Source organism: Odontomachus brunneus, unplaced genomic scaffold (genome assembly GCF_010583005.1).
Source record: "Odontomachus brunneus isolate Ranch 3 - 2012 unplaced genomic scaffold, Obru_v1 Obru_scaffold_004, whole genome shotgun sequence".
Classification (NCBI taxonomy): Eukaryota; Metazoa; Arthropoda; class Insecta; order Hymenoptera; family Formicidae; genus Odontomachus; species Odontomachus brunneus.
This window is the reverse complement of record NW_022639454.1, coordinates 128,458-147,299: the sequence shown is the minus strand read 5'-3', so window position 1 is coordinate 147,299 and position 18,842 is coordinate 128,458. Positions and strand designations below refer to the sequence as shown.

Genomic DNA, 18,842 nt, shown 5'->3' with positions numbered 1-18,842 from the left:
CTCTCTCTCTCTCTCTCTCTCTCTCTCTCCTACCGACACCCCGTTTCCTCGCGATTAATTCGAAAAGCTCACGCTTTCTGCACGCTTATCGCGCATGAGACGCATGCATCTGTCAAACACGCAATTTTCGCACGGAAATACTTTTCATTTTCTCTTCTTTTTCTGCATAGATACAATATCCGTAGTGAGTTTATTTGGACGTACCGTGTCAGATAGCTCTTGCAAATTTACTGTTTACAATGCAAGTAAATATTTGAGCGTTAATATCGTTAGATCGAAGATCCAAATGAACTTCTCTCTATTCCCTTTCTCGCTTAATTAATGAACCTTCTCTGTATCTCCACGCGTATGTTTAATCGTCTCGCACGAGTCGTCTCCTTTGTTTATACATTCTTACTACTTCCGCACGACGAAGACACGTTTATTCCCTTGTATGTTTTGTCACTTGTGTTACACCGCGGTGTTTCCCCAATTTTATCGGATGAACGCGTCGTGTACATTAATTTCAATCCACTGGCATGGAATTTGTTACTCGAGATTACATTTCTCTCCTAAAGGAATCTCTCTCGAATTGCACAGTAATATATAAAGTACAGCTCTAGTACATCTTGTGCTTGTCACTTGTAACTGTACACTGCTACATTCGAGAAAATCAATAAAATTGAAATAAAATGAAAATCTTAGGTCTCGAGGCCTCATATTTTAGAAATATATGTTTTTCCACGACTCTGAACATACTTAACCGCTCGAATCGAGAATTCAAAGACGAAGGAAAGACCGATCGATTAAATTTCAACTTTAATTGCGCGAAATGAGAACAAGTTGTAATTATTTCTACTCCATTGATTAGGTGTCATCTAAAATAAAAAAAAAAGGGGGCAATTTAGTTTCTCGTACTCTACATAATCAATGGGTTGCAAGGAAAAATATTAATGATTGCAAAAATTACATTGGTTTTATACGCGTCATTAATGTAAACCGAGGCTTTTGTAGTCTTCTGATTTTATTGATTAATAATAGTAGCATTGATTCTTACTTTCTATGCCAGTGCCCGCGGCTCAACACGCGATACAATGTCGTGATGTACACACAATGAACATGACGGTAATTTATATATTCTTCCCGCAGAAATCCTTCCGGCGGTTCGGGTCTCAGCGAAACTGGGTCCTTGGACCGAGCCAAAGCCGCACTGGAACGCAGGAAAAAAGCGGAAGACGGCACTGGTAATCCTATCCTCTGCAGAGTCGAAGTCACCAGGCCGAACCCTGATTCTCTTATCGACGAGCTGCTCAAAGCAACGAATTTGGAACAGACGGATCTCGAAAGTTCCGAGAGTATGTTCTCCATCAGACCACAAGCCTTGAAAATGAATTAGTACAAATAAGAGAAGGATAAATTGCAACTTAACTATTAAACGATAATGCACGTGTTTTGCAGCAACTGGTCTTCAACTCTTCATCGCGAAAGACGGCACGACCGCGCTCGGCAGCCACGAGGTAAAGAGTCAAATGCCCGGTGTGTTCAAGCAGGTAGTGATGGAAGAGAACAACAGGTAACACGAAGCCATCACGTCGAGACGGCAATACGCAAGACAGACCGGCGCTACGTTCTCGTTGGCCCTGGTGCCAGAGCTCGTCTACGAAGCCTACGAGCCCCGGTAGTCACGAAGGAGAACGACGGCGTTGGGCGGCGAGGGAATCGTCGACACGAGGGGAGCGGCCAAACGAGATCGTACCCGTATTCTTATTAGATCGTTTAAAAATCGTAGCTCTCCTCCGCGTACACGAACAACGCGCTTCGACGATTTCTGTTCGTTCCAAGACGACGGACGCTTCGAGTATCACAAGGCTCGAAAAGACTCGAGAAAGCAGCGAACGGGATCTGCACGCGGCGGCGTCGCTACGTGCCCGCTACGTGCGAAGCAACTAAAGGCAATACACGAAGACAGATAATCGCCGTTTGTAAGAGTGACGTCGAGCAAGCAGGCGCATGCTACCGAAGCTAACTCAAAAATTCTAAAAAGCAGATATTTTCTTCCCTGTAAAGGAAGCACGATAATCCTCGTCGAGCGTGCTTCACTTAAAAGAGGGGAATGTTAGTCAATAAAGTTTAATCGAGAGGGGAAATACAGAACGTAGTAAAGGAATATAGTTATGCGAGAGGATAATGACGAGACGAAACACGGTCAAGGTCCGACGAAACTTTGCAATGGAGAGAGTAATGTCGAGCGAAACTTAAGCGCCAACTTTATTTATAGCAATACGGCGACGATACCTTACGTTTACGTGTAACGTGTGCGAAACGCAAACCGTGATCGGGGCACGAAGACAAGGATATTAAATTGAGATATTATGTATCGTAGTTTTATATAAAAGTACCTTTGACACACACACAGAGAGAGAGAGAGAGAGAGAGAGAGAGGGAGAGAGAGAGAAAGCATTTCCAACCAAACGAGAAACGTCGATAAATCATATTCTACTGTTATTCCGATTTTGGATTACGATTTTACACTTTTTGTCAATTGGCAATTCATTTCTGCCTTATGAGCAAGTAATTTTTCTCTTAGTTTTTCTTTTTGTTCTTTGGTTTACTTTTTCGAAACCTTCATGTGCAGTTAATCGGAGAGAGTTCAAGTGAATAGTTGGAAGATACACTCGTAAGTATACACTCGTTTACACGACGGTCTGTACACGATTGCAAACTACTGCTCACGAGCTTGCATGATAATCGGACAGTATATCAAATGGTAACCCTTTATTTCCTAACGGATAAAAGTGCTTTGATTTCTCAATGAGCTCCCTCAACTTGATCAAAAAAAGTATGTGCGAGCCGTTGTGCAAACGACTGAATATACGTGTAACATCTGTAATCTCATTATCTGAATACATTTCCGCTTCAAAAGAGACACTCTTTATTTCGAGAGTAGCACAGCTTCGATGCTTCCTGAGCAATCGCAACTCTTAGACGAAGTACTTCCAAAACCAGCTGATTCTTTTGAGGGAGTGAATTTGGAAACGTTCTTCTTAATGTACAAAACCGCGTTCTCTGTACAGTGCGATATAAATGTTCCACGACTGAATAGTTTATGTAGCATTATTTTATTAAATTAACGTTAACGAGCTCGACGGAGACATCGGTCTCCATTTCGTCGAACCTTCTCCAGAGGTCAGCCAGACTCTTCGATCGGCTCGACCCGGCTATCCCGATAGTAATCTGTATATATAGCTGTAGTATCTGTTACGTAGCTAAATCGCTGGTGTTGTACACATACCTTCTTTCCGTAAACGAATAATCTATAACTGCTAGTGTACGTTGTGCCGGTGTATCAAAAAGTATGCGAACAGATGTACGTGTGTGTATGCGCGCGTATATGTGCGTGCGTGCGTGCGGATAGATACGTAGGTTTCCGAATGCCTGCAAAAATGAAAGAGTGTTTTGTTAGTAACGCGTGCTTAGGTGTGCCTGAATCGTCGCAGAGTAGTGAGTACTTCCAATGTCCGCGAGGTCCGAAAGAGTAGTTTAAGAGCATTTCTCCTCGCGGTTCATCGCAGAAAGAAGGGCATGAAGTCGATGATTGAATTGCGTGCACAAACAAACGCTTCCTCGAGGCACTCCGAAGTAACTCGCCGATACAGTTTCTCGTACGGATCCGGACGTGTTTGGAGGGCAACGAGTGACTCTCCTTTCCTCTCTTTTCTTTTGCTCTTCTCTCCTCTCTTCACTTCTCTCCTCTCCTCTCCTCTCCTCTCCTCTCCTCTCCTCTCCTCTCCTCTCTTCTCTTCCCTTCTTCTCACCTCCTCACCTCTCCTTTCATTTCTTCTCCTCTCTTTTTCTCTTTCTTATGAATTTCCGAGACTCTCGTAGAGTTCCATTTTGAAAATCGAGTCCATTAATTGCGCTAATCGGATAAACGATTAAAAGTGATAAAATTGCCGACATTCGGACAGGAGATCGATATATTCCAACGCGAATCACACGTTTGATAAGAGGCAGGCATCACGTTGTACGTTTTCGTATATAAATAGATCAATACGTTCCTTTCCGCTGCGTTTTCCTTTCTTTTTCTACGCGCGTACGTTTCTCCTTACAAGGAAATTCACAACAGTTCCCTCGCGATTTTGATACGCTTTAAATGTCTTCAAGACGAAAATGTTTTCAACAAAGTTGATTGTTTCAGAGATAATTTAGTCCCTAAATCTGCGATTGCGCAGATGTAAAGTAAGGTACGTTTCTCTTATTTGCATCTAGAGAAGGATCACTGTTATGAATTCCCCTGTTAGATAACGTTCGAGAATACCGTTCGATATCACTCTCACAATTTTATAGGACTACGATTTATATCGTGTCGCTCGCGAGTCCCGTCGCAACGACTTTCGAGTTAACTCTTGACTACTACAAACAAGTTGAATCCAGTAAAATAACAGAAGAAATAGAAGAAGACAGAAATAGAAATACGCATCTTGAGAAAAATAAATTTAAACACTTGACAACTTGCGATTATTTTGAAAAAGAGCGTTACAAAGCATAATAATTATCAATCTTTTTTGCCAATTTATCACAGTACAAAAAGTATCGATCCGAAAGCTACTTCGCCACCAGTCTCACTCAACCACGGTAGTCGTGAGTTAAAAAGCAAGTCGATTCATAAACTTCCTCGTGAACGTGCGAGGGCTATTTTTTCATTCGAGACAATCCTTTTGTTTATAAGATACGCGCGATATGCCAGGAGCCATCGCAGCGAAAAGCGCGTCGATTCACATTAATTAATTTATTGGATAGAGCTCCCATGGTGAGGTATACTTCGCACGAGTATTCCTCCCGAGTGGGACGCAAACGACTCCTCGTTTTTGTACGTCGCGTCACGTTAAGAGACAAAGTGCGTAGAATATCGTTCTTTCGTTACCACGGCGATCCGAGGCGTCGCGACGACAACGCACGTGTTCACCCGTTCGTCGATAAAAATTTAAAAAAAAAGGAGAGAGAGAGAGAGAGAGAGAGAGAGAAAGAAAAACACATTTGCAGAAAACCGCGGTCGTTTCGTTGCCCGGCAGATATTAATGTTGTGATATTTTATGATATTGTAACGATAGATACCGTTATTACCTGTATTATTAATTGTATTGTAACGACTTTTACTTTCATTCGCGGAAGTGGCAGCCGCGGGTCGCGCTCCGTGACGCCACCCTTCCTGATTTACACAATTGTTGATATTTCGTCTATTCTTTACTTTGTCAGATGATTACGAAACTTCCATGTGCTGATAATATAACATCTTAAAAACCATATTCTCGTGTTTTGATCACTCGTAGAGTCCTTCTCGTCGCGTGTTGCTCTTAAGCAAGTATCGCTGTACGACAGCATCATTTGCGATTGAACTGAAAAAGGAAAAAGACCAATAAGAAAATGCAACGAGTTAGCATAACATGTATCGTACAATCATCAAAACTGGTTTGCGAAATGAAGGAATCGGAAAATGTAATGTTGTTAGCCGTGCTATTAAGTGGCACGCATCGGGACATAATCAATCGGAAGAACGATGGTCTAGAATCAGGAAGCGAAGGTATTATACTTTCTCTGCCGTATGGACAGATCCGCAATGTTGACGTAACACATCCGTTGCGAGAGACACCGACACGCGTTATATTATGCGCTCGTTATGCGAGCGCTTTCACGGTACGATCGGTCGGCACTTGGATCGCCATAAAAACGAATGCAATTGGCTCCCTGAAGATAACAAACGCGATCCCAATCGGATGAGAACAGGTTTTTGGTGAAAGGCACACCACGATTGCTCGTTTTTCAGCGCTTCCGCAATCCTGAAGCGATATATTTCTACAGAACGGGCGCACGGAGCTTTATTTTCGTGGCTTGCGCCGCAGATATCTCATAACACCATAATCCAGTAAAATAGATCACATCGAAAATAAATGTAAAAAATAATATTATTACAAAACACAAAGACAAAATCTACGCGTTTTTAATGCAACATCTAGTTAGCATTCCGCCATACTTATTTACAAGTATATTTGTAATCGATTGCATAAGTTTGATACGATCGACGGGAGCAAATTTTTCATACCTGCCTATTTTTATTGTTTATTTCATAGATTATTATTATATTATTATTAATTTTATCGGTTTATTACGACATCGATGTTACGATAAGTATTTTTATTAGGATACCCAGTAAACACAAAGTATCATCAATGTTACAATGTCAGCTCAATTATATGGTATATTACGTAACTGTTACTTTGTTATATAACAAAGTAACAGTTACATAATATAATATACCATATAATTGAGCTGACACTGTAATATGGATGATACTTAGTGTTTACTGGGTATATATATCTTATCTATATGTCGCGTGTTCCAATGAACTAACTAAAATGAGAAAACTACTATGATGGTTTTTTGCATTTGTGGAAGTCAGTATTACGAAACTTGTCATGCATGATTTGCAATTTTGGGAATAATTAACAATTTCCAGCCGTAACATTCAAAAAGATATCTTTTTGGAGATAAAACTCTAAAACACAAGTCTACAGTACGCTGTCTTTTGTATCTCCTAGAGAACTATCTGTGGTATGTAGAATTTACAGTAATAACGTTCTAGCAATATATACAAGCAAATTTAGATAGGTATGAAGATTATTCGTTTGTCTTTTTTTTCTCTATACAACAGTCATTTTCAATTTTATAAGAAATGCAACTGGTCTTAATCTGTATGGGCGCCACAGAGAGACTTTCTTGCTAAAATCTCACAAATAAAATTTAAATTTCACAAATAGTTTAGATAGAAATTCTGTATCTCTGTCATCTACATTGATTAGATACAAAGCATATGCGATATCGTAACGTTTGCTAATTGTCTTAACTGATCTCTCGTATTTGGATAATTTTTACCTTGACTGCGACATCATTTTTATGATTGAAGATAAAAATTCAATCCTCAGACACTAGACATCTCCTGATTCTAGACATACGTACTGTTTTAATTTCTAAATACTTGAACTTTTACAATATAGAATATACACATATACATACATATTTGTTTTATGAAATATTCGTATTTAAAAAATGTTCGGGATTGCGTTCAGGCGTTTTATTTTAAATTTGTCGTAGCTTGTAATTACTAAACATTCGCAAACCACTATTGATCGCAATTCAAATTGAATTTTCTCATACAGAGTATGTAAAAACAGATACAATAACGGGCAGGATGTCGTCATTCGGGAAGGACGAAAAAAGGCAGGTGAAATCTTGTTGCGTTATGCAATAAGAAAACACGCTCTTATTATACATATGAGTAGCAAGAAGACACGGTTTATGTATTCGATTACGTGGACAGAAGTCTCCGTCCCGTCGCCGCGACCTGTGACCACTGTTTAGACCACTGAGCGTGTTTCAATCACGCACGGGTCTGTGCATGCTCACTATTCTCGTTACTCGGTTTCGACACTACTCCGTTTAGGTAATAACGCTTTCTCGTTTAACCTATGTACAAAAAAAGTATACTCTTCAAGTACTGCATTCATCAGCGGAATACTTTGGAAGTTGAGCGATAACTATACTTGTCAACACAGGGCATCCTAGATGCGAGATAGAAATTTAAAGGTGTCTAGAGCGAAGGACACATCTTTTCGTTATTCCCTCTCCTCGATTCGATTATTCATGCGGACTCGACATATACAGTGGATCATCATACGCGAAGTGATACCCCATACACAAATGACGTGGTGGGGTCCTGTCGCGCGACGTTAAAGACATCAACGACGAGGACGCCTCGCTTTCCACTTCGAGTCAGCGTAAACTTCTTGTATTGGGCTCCCCAGTCCTCTCCCAGTCGTCGAATCTCGCTGATCATTGCGCTCCAGCATTGTGCAAGCCCAAAAGCAGGAGCTGCGAACGGAACTTCCCAAATGTTGTACTGACATTTGCATAGAAACAGAATTGAACGGCGAGAATAGAGAACAGTCCGAAGGAACGTTTCGTCCTCAGCTTCGGCCAGCATCTTCAGCGGTCTTCAGCGACGTTTCTTCCTGCAAGAAAGCATTCCGTTCAGTCTTGGCAAACAATTCGTTATAAATAAATAAATAAAAAATAGCGCTTCGCTCTGTATCGCATTTCAAAAACTTTACGACCGATATCGGTGTTTGCAGTGACGGGAAAGCAAAAGTGTTCGTTTGACTACAGACATCAGACTCATCATGTTGCATTGGCAATTTTCCTTTTTCTCGTATGTCTGCGTGATTCTCATGTTATTTTGTGCCACCGAGCAAAATGAAATATCTAACGACACGAACAATCGCCTTCTACCCGCCTACACTATCGCCTATACCATCGCCTCGAGAGCCGATCTTCTCAATTCGACGACATGCAGGGAAGAATTACGAGAATTTCGAAACGCCGTCGATCATCGGATATTATGGAGCCTGAAAGGTTAGTCAAATTCACAATCACTCGGACACAATAAATTCAAACGTTAATTAAAAGTGTGATATAAGACCAGTAAGAGCCCTTTCTCCCGTGTGCGTTGGATGCTATAAATAAAAAATAATTATGGAAGGGTAATATTGTTTTACGATCTTTTAACGTACGCGGTGAATCAAAGCTTTCAGTGTCAAACCACGTCAAATTCGCGCGAACCTGATTATATTTTAATTCAAACTTAACACATGTTCTATATTTCGCTCGATTCGCTCCGCCTAGCGTTATCCCTTCTTTTAACTCATCATCGCGCGCGCAACCTGCGAGCCGCTTCTACATTACTTTGAGACTTATATTAGCACTACTCTCATATTATATTCTTAATTTTGTGTTGCAAACATAGAGCCTTTGAGTTTAGTTGAAATGTTAAATCGGACAGAAAAGACTGCCAAAAATTGGAATGGAAAATTGATATAAAAAGTATGTAAATACATATCTTTTTGCCGGCACGTTCAATTCTTAGCATCACTCGCGTACACATACGCCCATTACGTACTTGCGACTTGCTCTAATTAAAAATTGTGAGTCTGTGAAAAGCAAAAAGCGTCATTTATTATATCGGTGACTCGTTGCGGCAACGTATTCTTACTATTACGAGAATGCTACCCAGTTGTTCGAGTTGCAGCATTCAAGTCACATTCCGAACGTAATTTGATCACTCATTACGCAACACTTATTCTACATAAGCGCATTATCGCGATTGTGTCAGATATGTGATTTTTCGTTAGAACAGCTCGCCGAATCGACTTTCTTCGTGTTACACAAGGAACTAGTTTCCCAGTCATATGACCAAGGAAAAGTGTCCGTTGCGCGTGCACGGCGATTTTCTCTCATTTCTTTTCGAGGACTCTGCATCGCGCGATTTGAAACCACCTGGCGTAATCGCGCCAGGTGTCGTATCAGCGTTTAAACACATGCATTAACTCGGCACACAGCGTTAAATACACATAATTTACATATCCCCGTAAGATGTTACGTGCAGAATTTTGGGCGTTTCTCGCTGTTATAGTCGTAACGCCATTGTATAAGACAGAAACGCGAAAGTTCGCGATTCGTCGCGATACGTATCACATAAGACAATTCAGCGAAAAAAGATCAATGCAATATATTTACATAGTTAATAGTTGATTTTTTACATTCTCTGCCATAATAACGATCGCCTATTTTTCTATTTTCGAAGTACTAGACTCAAACGGCGAACCTAAATCGGGTTTTCTCTATGGAAATAATTTCTGGCTGGGCAGCCGTAGCCAATGTCAGGACACGATGAATTCACATTCTTTGGAACTGGCGGAACGTGAAACGCTAAATAATACGCTATACCGCGACCGACGAGAGGAATTTCCGCCCTTCAAAATAAATTACTTCGTTGCTCATTTCAGGCACAATAGTACTCTTCAGTACCAGGTTACATATCCTAACGACGTAAGTAAACGAACACGAGAATAACAAATGATAAACAGTCAAAGATAAAAGCCTAATTGGGATAATGGGAATGAGTAAAGGGGAATTTAACATTGTTACAAGTGGGAATTTAAGGACAGTTTGTGCACAAAGAAGGTATAGTTTTACCACGTACGTTTTTGAATGAAAAATATTTTGGCGTTTGACTTGTCCCAAACAACGAGAGATCCTTCCGCAGATAATATTATTGGTCGCACCGATAACCGAGTTAGGCTCTTAATGGTCGTATTCTTCAATTCTCATATCTATTTAGATTTTAGAGCCCCGTCACATATTTGATTAATTTGTTATCTTTGACTGACCATCTTTTGTATATTCTTCAATCTTCATATCTATAAAGATGACGAGTTAAAGTAATTCATCAATGTGTACATCGGTTTGTCCCTTATGTCGGTATTATGTTCTTTATGTTCATTGCGTAGATCTCTTGATTTTCATTTTGTGAAACTCGAATTGCAACAACGACGTGTGTTGGCCAATCCTAAATAGTCAATTTGCTGCACCTTTCTAAACGATACGTATACCTATAAAATCAGAGCGAGAAAAACGTAGCAATTAGGGTTGACCGCTAATCAACGTCGAGGCTGCAACCAGATGCTGTTCAGCGTGACTTAATCCTTACGGGATAGCCTTATGATGTAATGCTGCGAATCGTAAAAGAAGAAAGTTATAAATAGTGTACTAAAGTTGACATACCGCTTAATTTTCAGTCAAATTAGGTGTGGACTTTTATAAATTTACGCGAGTTTCTCTCTCTCTCTCTCTCTCTCTCTCTCTCTCTGAAATTAGAAAAAAAATCACATGCAATTCGATAGCAACTCATTCAGGGAATATCCGGTTTATAAATAAAAATAAGCCGAAATAAACATATCAAGAGATGCATTGTACAAAAACTTCTATTTAATCAGGATTTAATTACTCTCGGTCTCTGTTTACCGGCATCCTGCTCCACGAACAATCTAAGCTTCATTTTGAAGAGAATATTTCGTGACAGAACTCTTTTGATCGGTGGCCTTTACTCCGCGGACTTTAGATTGATTGAAGTCAAAGATCTGAAAGAAGATAATCAATGGTTATTCAATGGTGCAGTATTTTTCATCGGGTACGTTATTTAAAATATATGTTCGCGAGAGAGAAATTAGTGGGTGGTTTCACTACAGCATAAAGTTACAATTTTCTGAGTTGCAGATTTGTATTGGTGTTTACTTGGACCTTGATGTTAATCGGAACGATATACGATATATTCGTGCATCAAAAATACTTGAAAGCGAAAAACCTTCGCACATATAGCGATAATACGACTCGTAAGTATTTTCCTCGAAATACTTTTCGTTTCTTCTGTAATTTAACAAGAAACTGCGTTACATTTCTCATATATATATAATGGACTAATCATTTTTCGTATCAGTGCCACTAAAGATATTGGATTGTGATACGAATAACTCGAAAGATGTGCCAGAAGACGCGGAACTAATGTCTCTACGCAAAGAAAGTAAACTCGAACAAGTATTGATATGCTTCTCCGTTTACACAAACACGAAATTTATATTCGGCACAACAATGAACAGCAGTTCGATATCCGTCATTCACGGCTTGAGATTTATAGGCATGACTTGGATGATCATGATCCATACCATATTTTACACGATGGATTATTTCGGTAAGAAAACGAGATTTTCTTAATCCATCCATATATGCGCATCTTTTGCGTTTAACGAAATTTATTTTGTAGATAACAGAGCATGGATTATGAGAATGAGCGAGGGCTTCGCCACTCAAGTAATCAGCAATTCAACGTTAGCGGTCGATACTTTCTTTTTCATCAGCGGATTTTTACTCGCTTATTTATATCTGGAGAAATCAATGGGTAAAACGTATAATAAGCCGATTAATTACGCGGCGAAGCTGAACGAGTTCTTTGTCGTCGTAACGAGAAGATTTATCCGGTATGTTGTTCGTTATCTCAATTCGTCCGGACAATAAACAGTACGATAATAAGCAAGACAAGAAAATATACAAGAGATAAACGTAAAAATCGAATATTATATAATAATGTTCCTTCTTTCATATTTAAAAATTCATTTTAAGGCTAACACCTCCTTATATGATGACGATAGGAATAGTATACTTGAATTCGTCCTGGTACAGCAGGACCTCGCAGTTTTACATGAACGAAAGACCGCACGAGACATGCGCCAAATACTGGTGGAGAAATCTTTTGTACATAAATAATCTCTTCGACCATAACTCGATGGTACGGACAATTCAATCGGCTTCAAGATTACGCTCGCGTGTGTGCGTAACGTTTTATTAACGAATTTTTACTCTTGCAGTGCATGTCTTGGAGTTGGTACCTTTCCAATGACACGCAATATTTCGTAATCGGCTTGATCCTATTGATTTTGTTGACTATGTAAGTTGACCGACTTGCGGCACGATATTTTAACGCTATCGTGCTCCGACGTCGTGCTCCGTACGTTGTGTCTGAACAAATACATAGCTTGTGAGTTTCAGATACTTTTACACGGCCGTTGTCATACTATGCACTCTTCTGATAGGCACGATTGTACTCACCGGTTATATATCATACGCTAATGAATACGTCCCGACGTAAGTTTGAGAAAAGTGTCTTATTAATCGTGGGATTGATTAAATGCGCGTGTCTTTTGTCGTTTGCAGGCTGGACGAACAGTATAGACTCCAGAATATCCTGTACTACTCGCCGTGGACTAGAATAGGTCCTTACATCATCGGAATGATTACTGCTTACCTTGCGCTAAAACTGAACAAAAAATTGGTCTTAAAAAGGGTAAAGTATATAATTGATGATATACTTTCACGAAAGTTCGACAAAAAGTTGGAGTACAATATTTTAAAAGTGGCGTGCATTTTCCAGAGGACTGTAATTTTGTGTTGGTGTCTTGGTAGCGCTTGCAACGTTTCCGTATTGTTCGGCTTGTGCGAGCGATACATATCTGTTCTCGCCACTGCCTTTTACGTTGGACTGAGCAGGACGGTCTGGGCGATAGGTCTGGCATGGATTTTAATAGCGTGTTACACTAAACACGGAGGTAAGATTAATCTTATGTTGAACTCGCGCGAAACTTGTTCGTTTCGATCTTTATAAGCTCTTCTCTTCAGCAAGCTTTGCAGCACGCTATAAATTATTGAAGAAACTATTCTAATATTCAAACACACTTCTTACAGGCATAGTCAATCAGTTGTTGTCGTTCAGAGGTTGGATACCTTTAAGTAGACTCACTTACTGCGCTTACCTTTTAAATCCTTTCATCATAAACTCGATTCACTTGTACAGTGAATCGGCCGATCATTTGAACTTTCTGACTGCGGTGAGTGAATCCAAATCCTTAAAGCCTCAATCTTAATTCAAGGGATAAGCTCATTGCTCTAATTTTTCTTTTCTAGTGTACCATGTTTCTTGGGAACTTAGTAATTACTTATTTTTGCGCTTACGCGTTGTCTTTAATGTCAGAGGCTCCGTATATATCGCTAACGCAAAAGTTGGCTCAGTCTCGCGGCATAAAAAAATGAGATGTGCGAGACAATCTCATTCATAAATTTTGCGGACGTGATCGCAATACCAATACCGCAATATAGCAACGCATTAGCATAGCTTTGTAATTAGTTTAATCACTTAGTCTTGTGCGTCTGAGAAGTGGTGTCTCCAATAAAATAAAATCGGCTTTACGGCGATACAATCATTCGTTTCATATCACACGTTTAATATTAATAATTAATTGTGCGAGACCTGGCTCGATGGAGCATATTCGTAGGATAAGCGTATCGATATTATAATCGGTATATAGTTACGTGTGGAGAAGGAATATTACGTATATATACCGGTTATGTATGCGATTAATTAACTGAACTACAAAGACGCTCGTTTGCGCGTGATTTTAAATCGACCTTTATCGAGTGGGCGTATCGTGTACATCCAAGCGAAGTTCAGTCAATCAAACATCTTGTACTGGCTCAAAGGAGTGGATCAAGTTTACAGCTCATTTACAAAACTACAAATCATCAGACGGTCGGGTTTCCCGCAGCGCTATGAGTGAACCGGGGAATGTATCCTCGGTGGCGCCGGCGAGGTCAGAGATCGATTCGCTCGCGAGGCTTGTTCGCGTCGACCTTCCTCCAACTGTTTCTCCAGTTGCTCTTTCAAGACTAGAAGCTCCCTTGTTCTTTGATAGACAGGGTCCTTGAAACAGATAGAGAGAGAGAGAGAGAGACGAACTTACGTGCGTGTTTTCAAGGAATTCAAGGAATTTCAAAAAATTCTATTTGTCAAGGTGAGTTTAGATAGTACCTGTTGTCGCATACTGGGATTCCATCTGCAGTAGAGACTCTTCCATGGCTTGATGTAACGCATGCTGGCAATCGGCATCAGGACAAGCTGATAATTGGGACCGGATCGATATAGTGGATTCAAGTAAAGAGGTAGTTGATTGTTGGTATACGACCAGAGGGCGACGGTTCTCTGTTTCACCTGCTCTTGCGCTCTTTCACGTTCACTGCAAACGATAATATTACTTATTTACTCAAACGGTACAAGATAAATATGTGTGTCTATATGTACCTGCTAAATAAAAACGTGCCGAATCTGCAAGAGTAGAGATGATCGAGAATGGTGATTAGGAAGTGTTCGTTGAACTCGAAAGCGTTAGGAAACTGCCGGGTTATCTGCCAAACACAGTCGATAAATTGTAAAAACACCGGCGATCTGTCCGCATCGCTGTGATGTTCATCTCCGTGGCCTATCCTCTATAAAGAGGAAAGAAAGGAAGCCATAATATATACGTTAAGAGATATTTCACATAATATGCAATGACTTGTATGACTCGGATCAAATTCTGCACGAAGGTACCTGTTGAAACTTGTGTCCAAAACTGAGCCACTCTTTTTCTATTAGAACCTCGAATCCCTTGACCGTTCTGTAGTACGGATCTAACATCAACATTGCGAGAGCAGTGAGCTAAACGGGACAATAATAATATAGTAAGTACAGATACAAGATTACGACATCGCGATTTCAAAGTAAACAACTATTATTACTTGCGCCGTTCGGTCCCAACCGTCGGAACAGTGAACCAGGACAGAAGTCTTGTGATTCTCCACTTTGTCCACGATTCTCACAGCTCCAGCGAGAACACATTTGATATGTTTAAGCCACATTGTCGATTCTATGCCCGATAACCATCGAGCCTCGTCGATTGTAGGGAAACATAATTCTGAAAACATCGGCTGTTAGTAAAAGTTAGTGAAACGCGACAGGACGGAACTTTGTAACAACAAACCTTTTAATTTCCTAAGGCTCTCCCTCATGACGTGAATGTTGTGAATATCAAGAAAGACTAACTCCGCGTTCTGATAAGCGTCTTCGCTTTCGTATCCGCCGCCTTTCGCTTTGTTCGCTATCGCATTTGGCATCGGCCGAGCATCCATGATGAAAAGCTTGTGGCTCTGCGCGTTTGCGTCCATTATGAGTTGGACGTACCTTTCGTCTTCGCGACTTCGCTTACCGCCAACACCCACTAATGGCTGAGCGCAGCGAGTTATCGTCGCTTGACTTTCTTGATGAATCCAAGAGAGAACCGGAAGTCTACCTCTACTCCTAAATCCCGCAGACGCTTGAAGATCCTCGTCAGTCGCTGCGGCAGGTACCGCCCAGACTGCCGGATAACTGTCGCACAGCGAATACGTGTCGTTGATTTTCGATATTTTCCACATGTCATTATTTACACCCTGAAACGCAACAACACGAAAACGATATCGAGAATTGCATCGAGACAAATCGCATTAAAATCGCATCTTCCGCATATCTTTGCTTTATGTTTACTTGCAAAGCAATAATTCTATAAATCGGGTTCTATCTATTACATACCATTCTTTTTAGCTCCGCTATAGGCTCGTAAACGTTCCAACCATTTTCGGAGAAAGTCTCGGAGTACTCAAAGGCGAATAGAGGTAACTTGTGTGACAATGGAAAGGAATACTGTTGCAGCTTCTCGAAAACGTCTCGTCTGGAATGATTCTCCTGTTTGTGGGCAAATCTGAGATTCCTCATATCTTTACAAAACACTTCGATCCCATAAGAGTTCTCTCCTCTGCTAGACGCACCGCCGACCTTTTCGATTCGGCTAACGACACCCAACGGCACTTCAACGACATAAGGCGTTTCTCGATCTATACTACGGAAATGGAGCTTGTAATTCGTGACACTAAGGATTCCTCTGGCGGGTCCCGAGTAAGGACACAGGTAGGTTACTTCGTGCGCGATGCCTTGCACTCGTTCTCCGTTCAAAAGTGGCGGTCCCGTGTCTCCTCCAGACAAATTCTAATCAAAATAACGGAATAACTGGCTAGCTACAAACATCATGCAAGAGAAAGCGATTCAACGGGTGGTGCAGCGACAAACGTGTCGCAAAGTAAAAGTGATGAGATATAAAGTAGAACTGAATTTCATTCATCGATATTCAAATAAATGAAGGATGCCACAATCGCATATGTAAAAACCAAAACTGTGCTACGCTCAAAAGTTTGTCACAAACTCACTTTTACTTGATTATCTCTTTTAGCCTCCAAAGTAGAGACTATATTATTATCTGTTGAAGTGGAGGTTGAAGAAAAGCTTTTCGAATGTGATGCTTTCTCCCAGCTCTCCTAAAGAGGATCCATTTGCAGTTTGGTATGTAAAAATATGCCACACCAGTTAATTTGATTTCGATCCAACAAACACTCAATCTTACCGATTCCTGGCCCATTTTTGAGTTGAGCGAACTGCTTTTGCTGTCTGAGTTAAGGGAATCTGAGCTGGCATTCTTGGAATTGTTCTGCTCCACACTAAGAAGTTCCGCACTGTGTCTCTTTTCCATACTTGATATCGAGAATAGTCCCAAGTCCTTCTACTTTTGTTGCAACAACATTCTTGTGTTTGCCAACATTGGGTAGATCTTTCCAAACCTGCGAACAATCAATACAGGATATTCTGAAGTTTCCAAATTTTTGTATATTTCTTGTGTCATCGACCACTCATCACGCACCAGTTACTTAACAAATGTTAGGTCAAGATTTGAACTTGATTGTTTAAACTCGACAATTGGACCAATTGTTCGTGCACTTTCAAATATATTTGCAATAGTAAACATTTAGACATATTCTAACTGTCCAATCTCTGTAACATAACCTCAAGAAATTCGCAAGGTGCACGCGAGACAAAAATTGTATGAAAATTGTTACAAAGAAATTAAGAACCTGATTGTATACGCGATAGAACGAAGTTTTACAAAAAATTACAATAAAAAAAAGGAGAAACCGATACAAATGAAATTGAGAGTGATTCGTGCCGCACCACGCCCAAGACTATACGAGCCACTTTATTGCTCTCCAAAGTACGCAAAAATATCGAGCACGTTCACATCCGTAACATGGATAGAATACGAACCTTGTTCCGTGCGTACTCGTGCAATATATCCTGTGGCGTTCGCTGCTGTCAGTGGAAGTTGCATTTGACAGACGCGGCCATCTTGCAAGAAACTGTCGGCAGATGACGTTGTCTTCGGTGTCCTTCGGATCCACGTGCACGATACACCTGTTCGAAGCTGCGTGTCAAGGATAACTTTGTTGAGGATTGTTTCGGAAAATACGAGAGTAACAGAGAAAGTAAGCAAAACTCTTTTTTTATAAAAAAAACAAACTTGTAGAAATTAAGAATATTTGCCAGATACTGCATTATTTATAAATTGCTCGAAATATTTCCCTCTCGGCTTCGGTGCAACGGGAAATCATACACCTGACACACTTGCGTCGAAAATGATTATTTTCACTTCCGACCGCGTGGAACTGTGCGAGTGAAAAACATTTCCAAAATTAATGATTCTAGATAATATTTTAAAATACACGGCCCGTGTACCAACGAGATTGAAAATTTCGACGCATGCTAGGTGTGATTAGCAAGAAATCGCAATTTCAGCTTTCACATAAATGTTTCTCATTCTTTAAATTTAAAAGAATAGTCACTTGAGAGTGTGCAAAATTTCATACAAAATCCGATCTAACGCGATTAAAAAAAAAAAGAAAGAAAACAGGATCAATCTGTGAGATACCATGCGATTTTGGGTTTCTTCACCGTGGAAAAATGATTACCTGTACCGCTAAAGAAATTTAGCAAGTTGAGAGATCGAGCAGTTTCGACAATAGCGCGTCTTGAGACTCTCTGAATTTGGTGCCGGAAAATAAACTTCGATAATGAGCGAATTGATTGCGATACGCATAATATCGTATAATGAACGCAGATCGTGAAAACGACGGTACGTCGTTTCAGCTCCGACAAGTTTCCCATGTACGGAGGAGAGCGTGTGCCTTTTCCTTTGGCGCATAAATGCGATTACATCCGTACGTATCGTACGGATTCCGGGATGCCTAAATCTTATTAAGTGTCAAATCGGATTACGTCCAGACTGTGCTCGTTGCTTGTTATTCGTACCGATAGGCGGTCGCGTCTCTGGGCGTTAAACGCAATTTGTAAACCGATCGATAAGCACTGAGTCTTACTTGATAGTCTAATGTCATCGTAGAGTCTTCGAGTCGCTAGAGAGAGTAAAATTTCCATGTCAGAAAGACTAATAGTCCTTTTCCAAACAGAACGCGGAATTATCGTCGCGGAAAAGTTGTCTTTGGAATGCTATACATTATCGATTATACATATTGAAGAGTTTAAATAGAATTTCCAGCTCTCCAACTGTTAAAATGTGTACAAAATAAGCTAGACACTTATTAAATTATAAGTAATTATTAAAAAGTTGTAAAAAATATTCATAATGAGAGTCGACAATGCGCGCAGTAATAGAACATCCACCAAACTTTAG

The 18,842-nt window shown here is 40.3% G+C and overlaps 3 protein-coding genes across 12 annotated transcripts in view; 2 read left to right on the top strand and 1 right to left on the bottom strand.

Moving 5' to 3' along the window:
• Positions 1–5,283, top strand: part of LOC116846929 (protein FAM102B) — a 55,640-nt gene extending 50,357 nt beyond the window's left edge. For 5 of the 8 annotated variants that reach the window (XM_032821345.1, XM_032821386.1, XM_032821376.1 and 2 more), the window contains exons 10-11: positions 1,129–1,334; positions 1,438–1,556. In XM_032821345.1, the coding sequence (XP_032677236.1) occupies positions 1,129–1,334; positions 1,438–1,556 (325 nt within the window). Of the gene's footprint in view, positions 1–1,128; positions 1,335–1,437 lie in introns of all 8 variants that reach the window. The other 3 variants (XM_032821394.1, XM_032821403.1, XM_032821336.1) reach the window with 1 other exon arrangement.
• A 1,810-nt stretch (positions 5,284–7,093) lies between these two features.
• On the bottom strand, positions 7,094–17,576 carry LOC116846954 (myotubularin-related protein 2). Of its 3 annotated transcripts, XM_032821416.1 has the most exons (14): positions 17,420–17,576; positions 16,725–16,938; positions 16,531–16,638; positions 15,860–16,312; positions 15,273–15,720; positions 15,031–15,206; positions 14,843–14,950; positions 14,555–14,739; positions 14,285–14,489; positions 12,824–14,176; positions 12,532–12,739; positions 10,877–12,441; positions 10,654–10,736; positions 7,094–8,045 (listed from the first exon to the last, which is right to left on the bottom strand). In XM_032821416.1, the coding sequence occupies exons 2-10, from the start codon at positions 16,848–16,850 to the stop codon at positions 14,024–14,026; spliced, it is 1,962 nt and encodes a 653-aa protein (XP_032677307.1). In that variant the 5' UTR covers positions 16,851–16,938; positions 17,420–17,576; the 3' UTR covers positions 7,094–8,045; positions 10,654–10,736; positions 10,877–12,441; positions 12,532–12,739; positions 12,824–14,023. The 3 variants fall into 3 exon arrangements, with proteins under 3 accessions (XP_032677307.1, XP_032677316.1, XP_032677325.1); XM_032821425.1 differs by lacking the exons at positions 7,094–8,045; positions 10,654–10,736; positions 17,420–17,576 and adding an exon at positions 17,019–17,363 and having other exon boundaries at positions 11,875–12,441; XM_032821434.1 differs by lacking the exons at positions 7,094–8,045; positions 10,654–10,736; positions 16,531–16,638 and having other exon boundaries at positions 11,875–12,441.
• Positions 7,913–13,676, top strand: LOC116846924 (nose resistant to fluoxetine protein 6-like). Its single transcript, XM_032821322.1, has 14 exons — positions 7,913–8,062; positions 8,166–8,445; positions 9,674–9,918; positions 10,866–11,059; positions 11,146–11,261; positions 11,366–11,617; positions 11,690–11,903; positions 12,046–12,211; positions 12,291–12,370; positions 12,472–12,567; positions 12,637–12,766; positions 12,854–13,028; positions 13,165–13,307; positions 13,384–13,676. Exons 2-14 carry the CDS (start codon positions 8,214–8,216, stop codon positions 13,507–13,509), a joined length of 2,169 nt encoding a protein of 722 aa, XP_032677213.1. The 5' UTR covers positions 7,913–8,062; positions 8,166–8,213; the 3' UTR covers positions 13,510–13,676.
• Positions 17,577–18,842: the final 1,266 nt, after the last annotated feature.

Coding starts and splice junctions, on each gene's coding strand:
- LOC116846924 (XM_032821322.1), top strand. CDS start 8,214: ATGTTGCATTGGCAATTTTCCTTTTTCTCGTATGTCTGCGTGATTCTC. Junction 9,919..10,865: donor AGGTTACATATCCTAACGAC/GTAAGTAAACGA, acceptor CTATTTAATCAG/GATTTAATTACTCTCGGTCT. Junction 13,308..13,383: donor ATTTGAACTTTCTGACTGCG/GTGAGTGAATCC, acceptor TTTCTTTTCTAG/TGTACCATGTTTCTTGGGAA.
- LOC116846954 (XM_032821416.1), bottom strand. CDS start 16,850: ATGGAAAAGAGACACAGTGCGGAACTTCTTAGTGTGGAGCAGAACAAT. Junction 16,639..16,724: donor CAAAAATGGGCCAGGAATCG/GTAAGATTGAGT, acceptor GATCCTCTTTAG/GAGAGCTGGGAGAAAGCATC. Junction 15,207..15,272: donor GAGCCTTAGGAAATTAAAAG/GTTTGTTGTTAC, acceptor CGATGTTTTCAG/AATTATGTTTCCCTACAATC.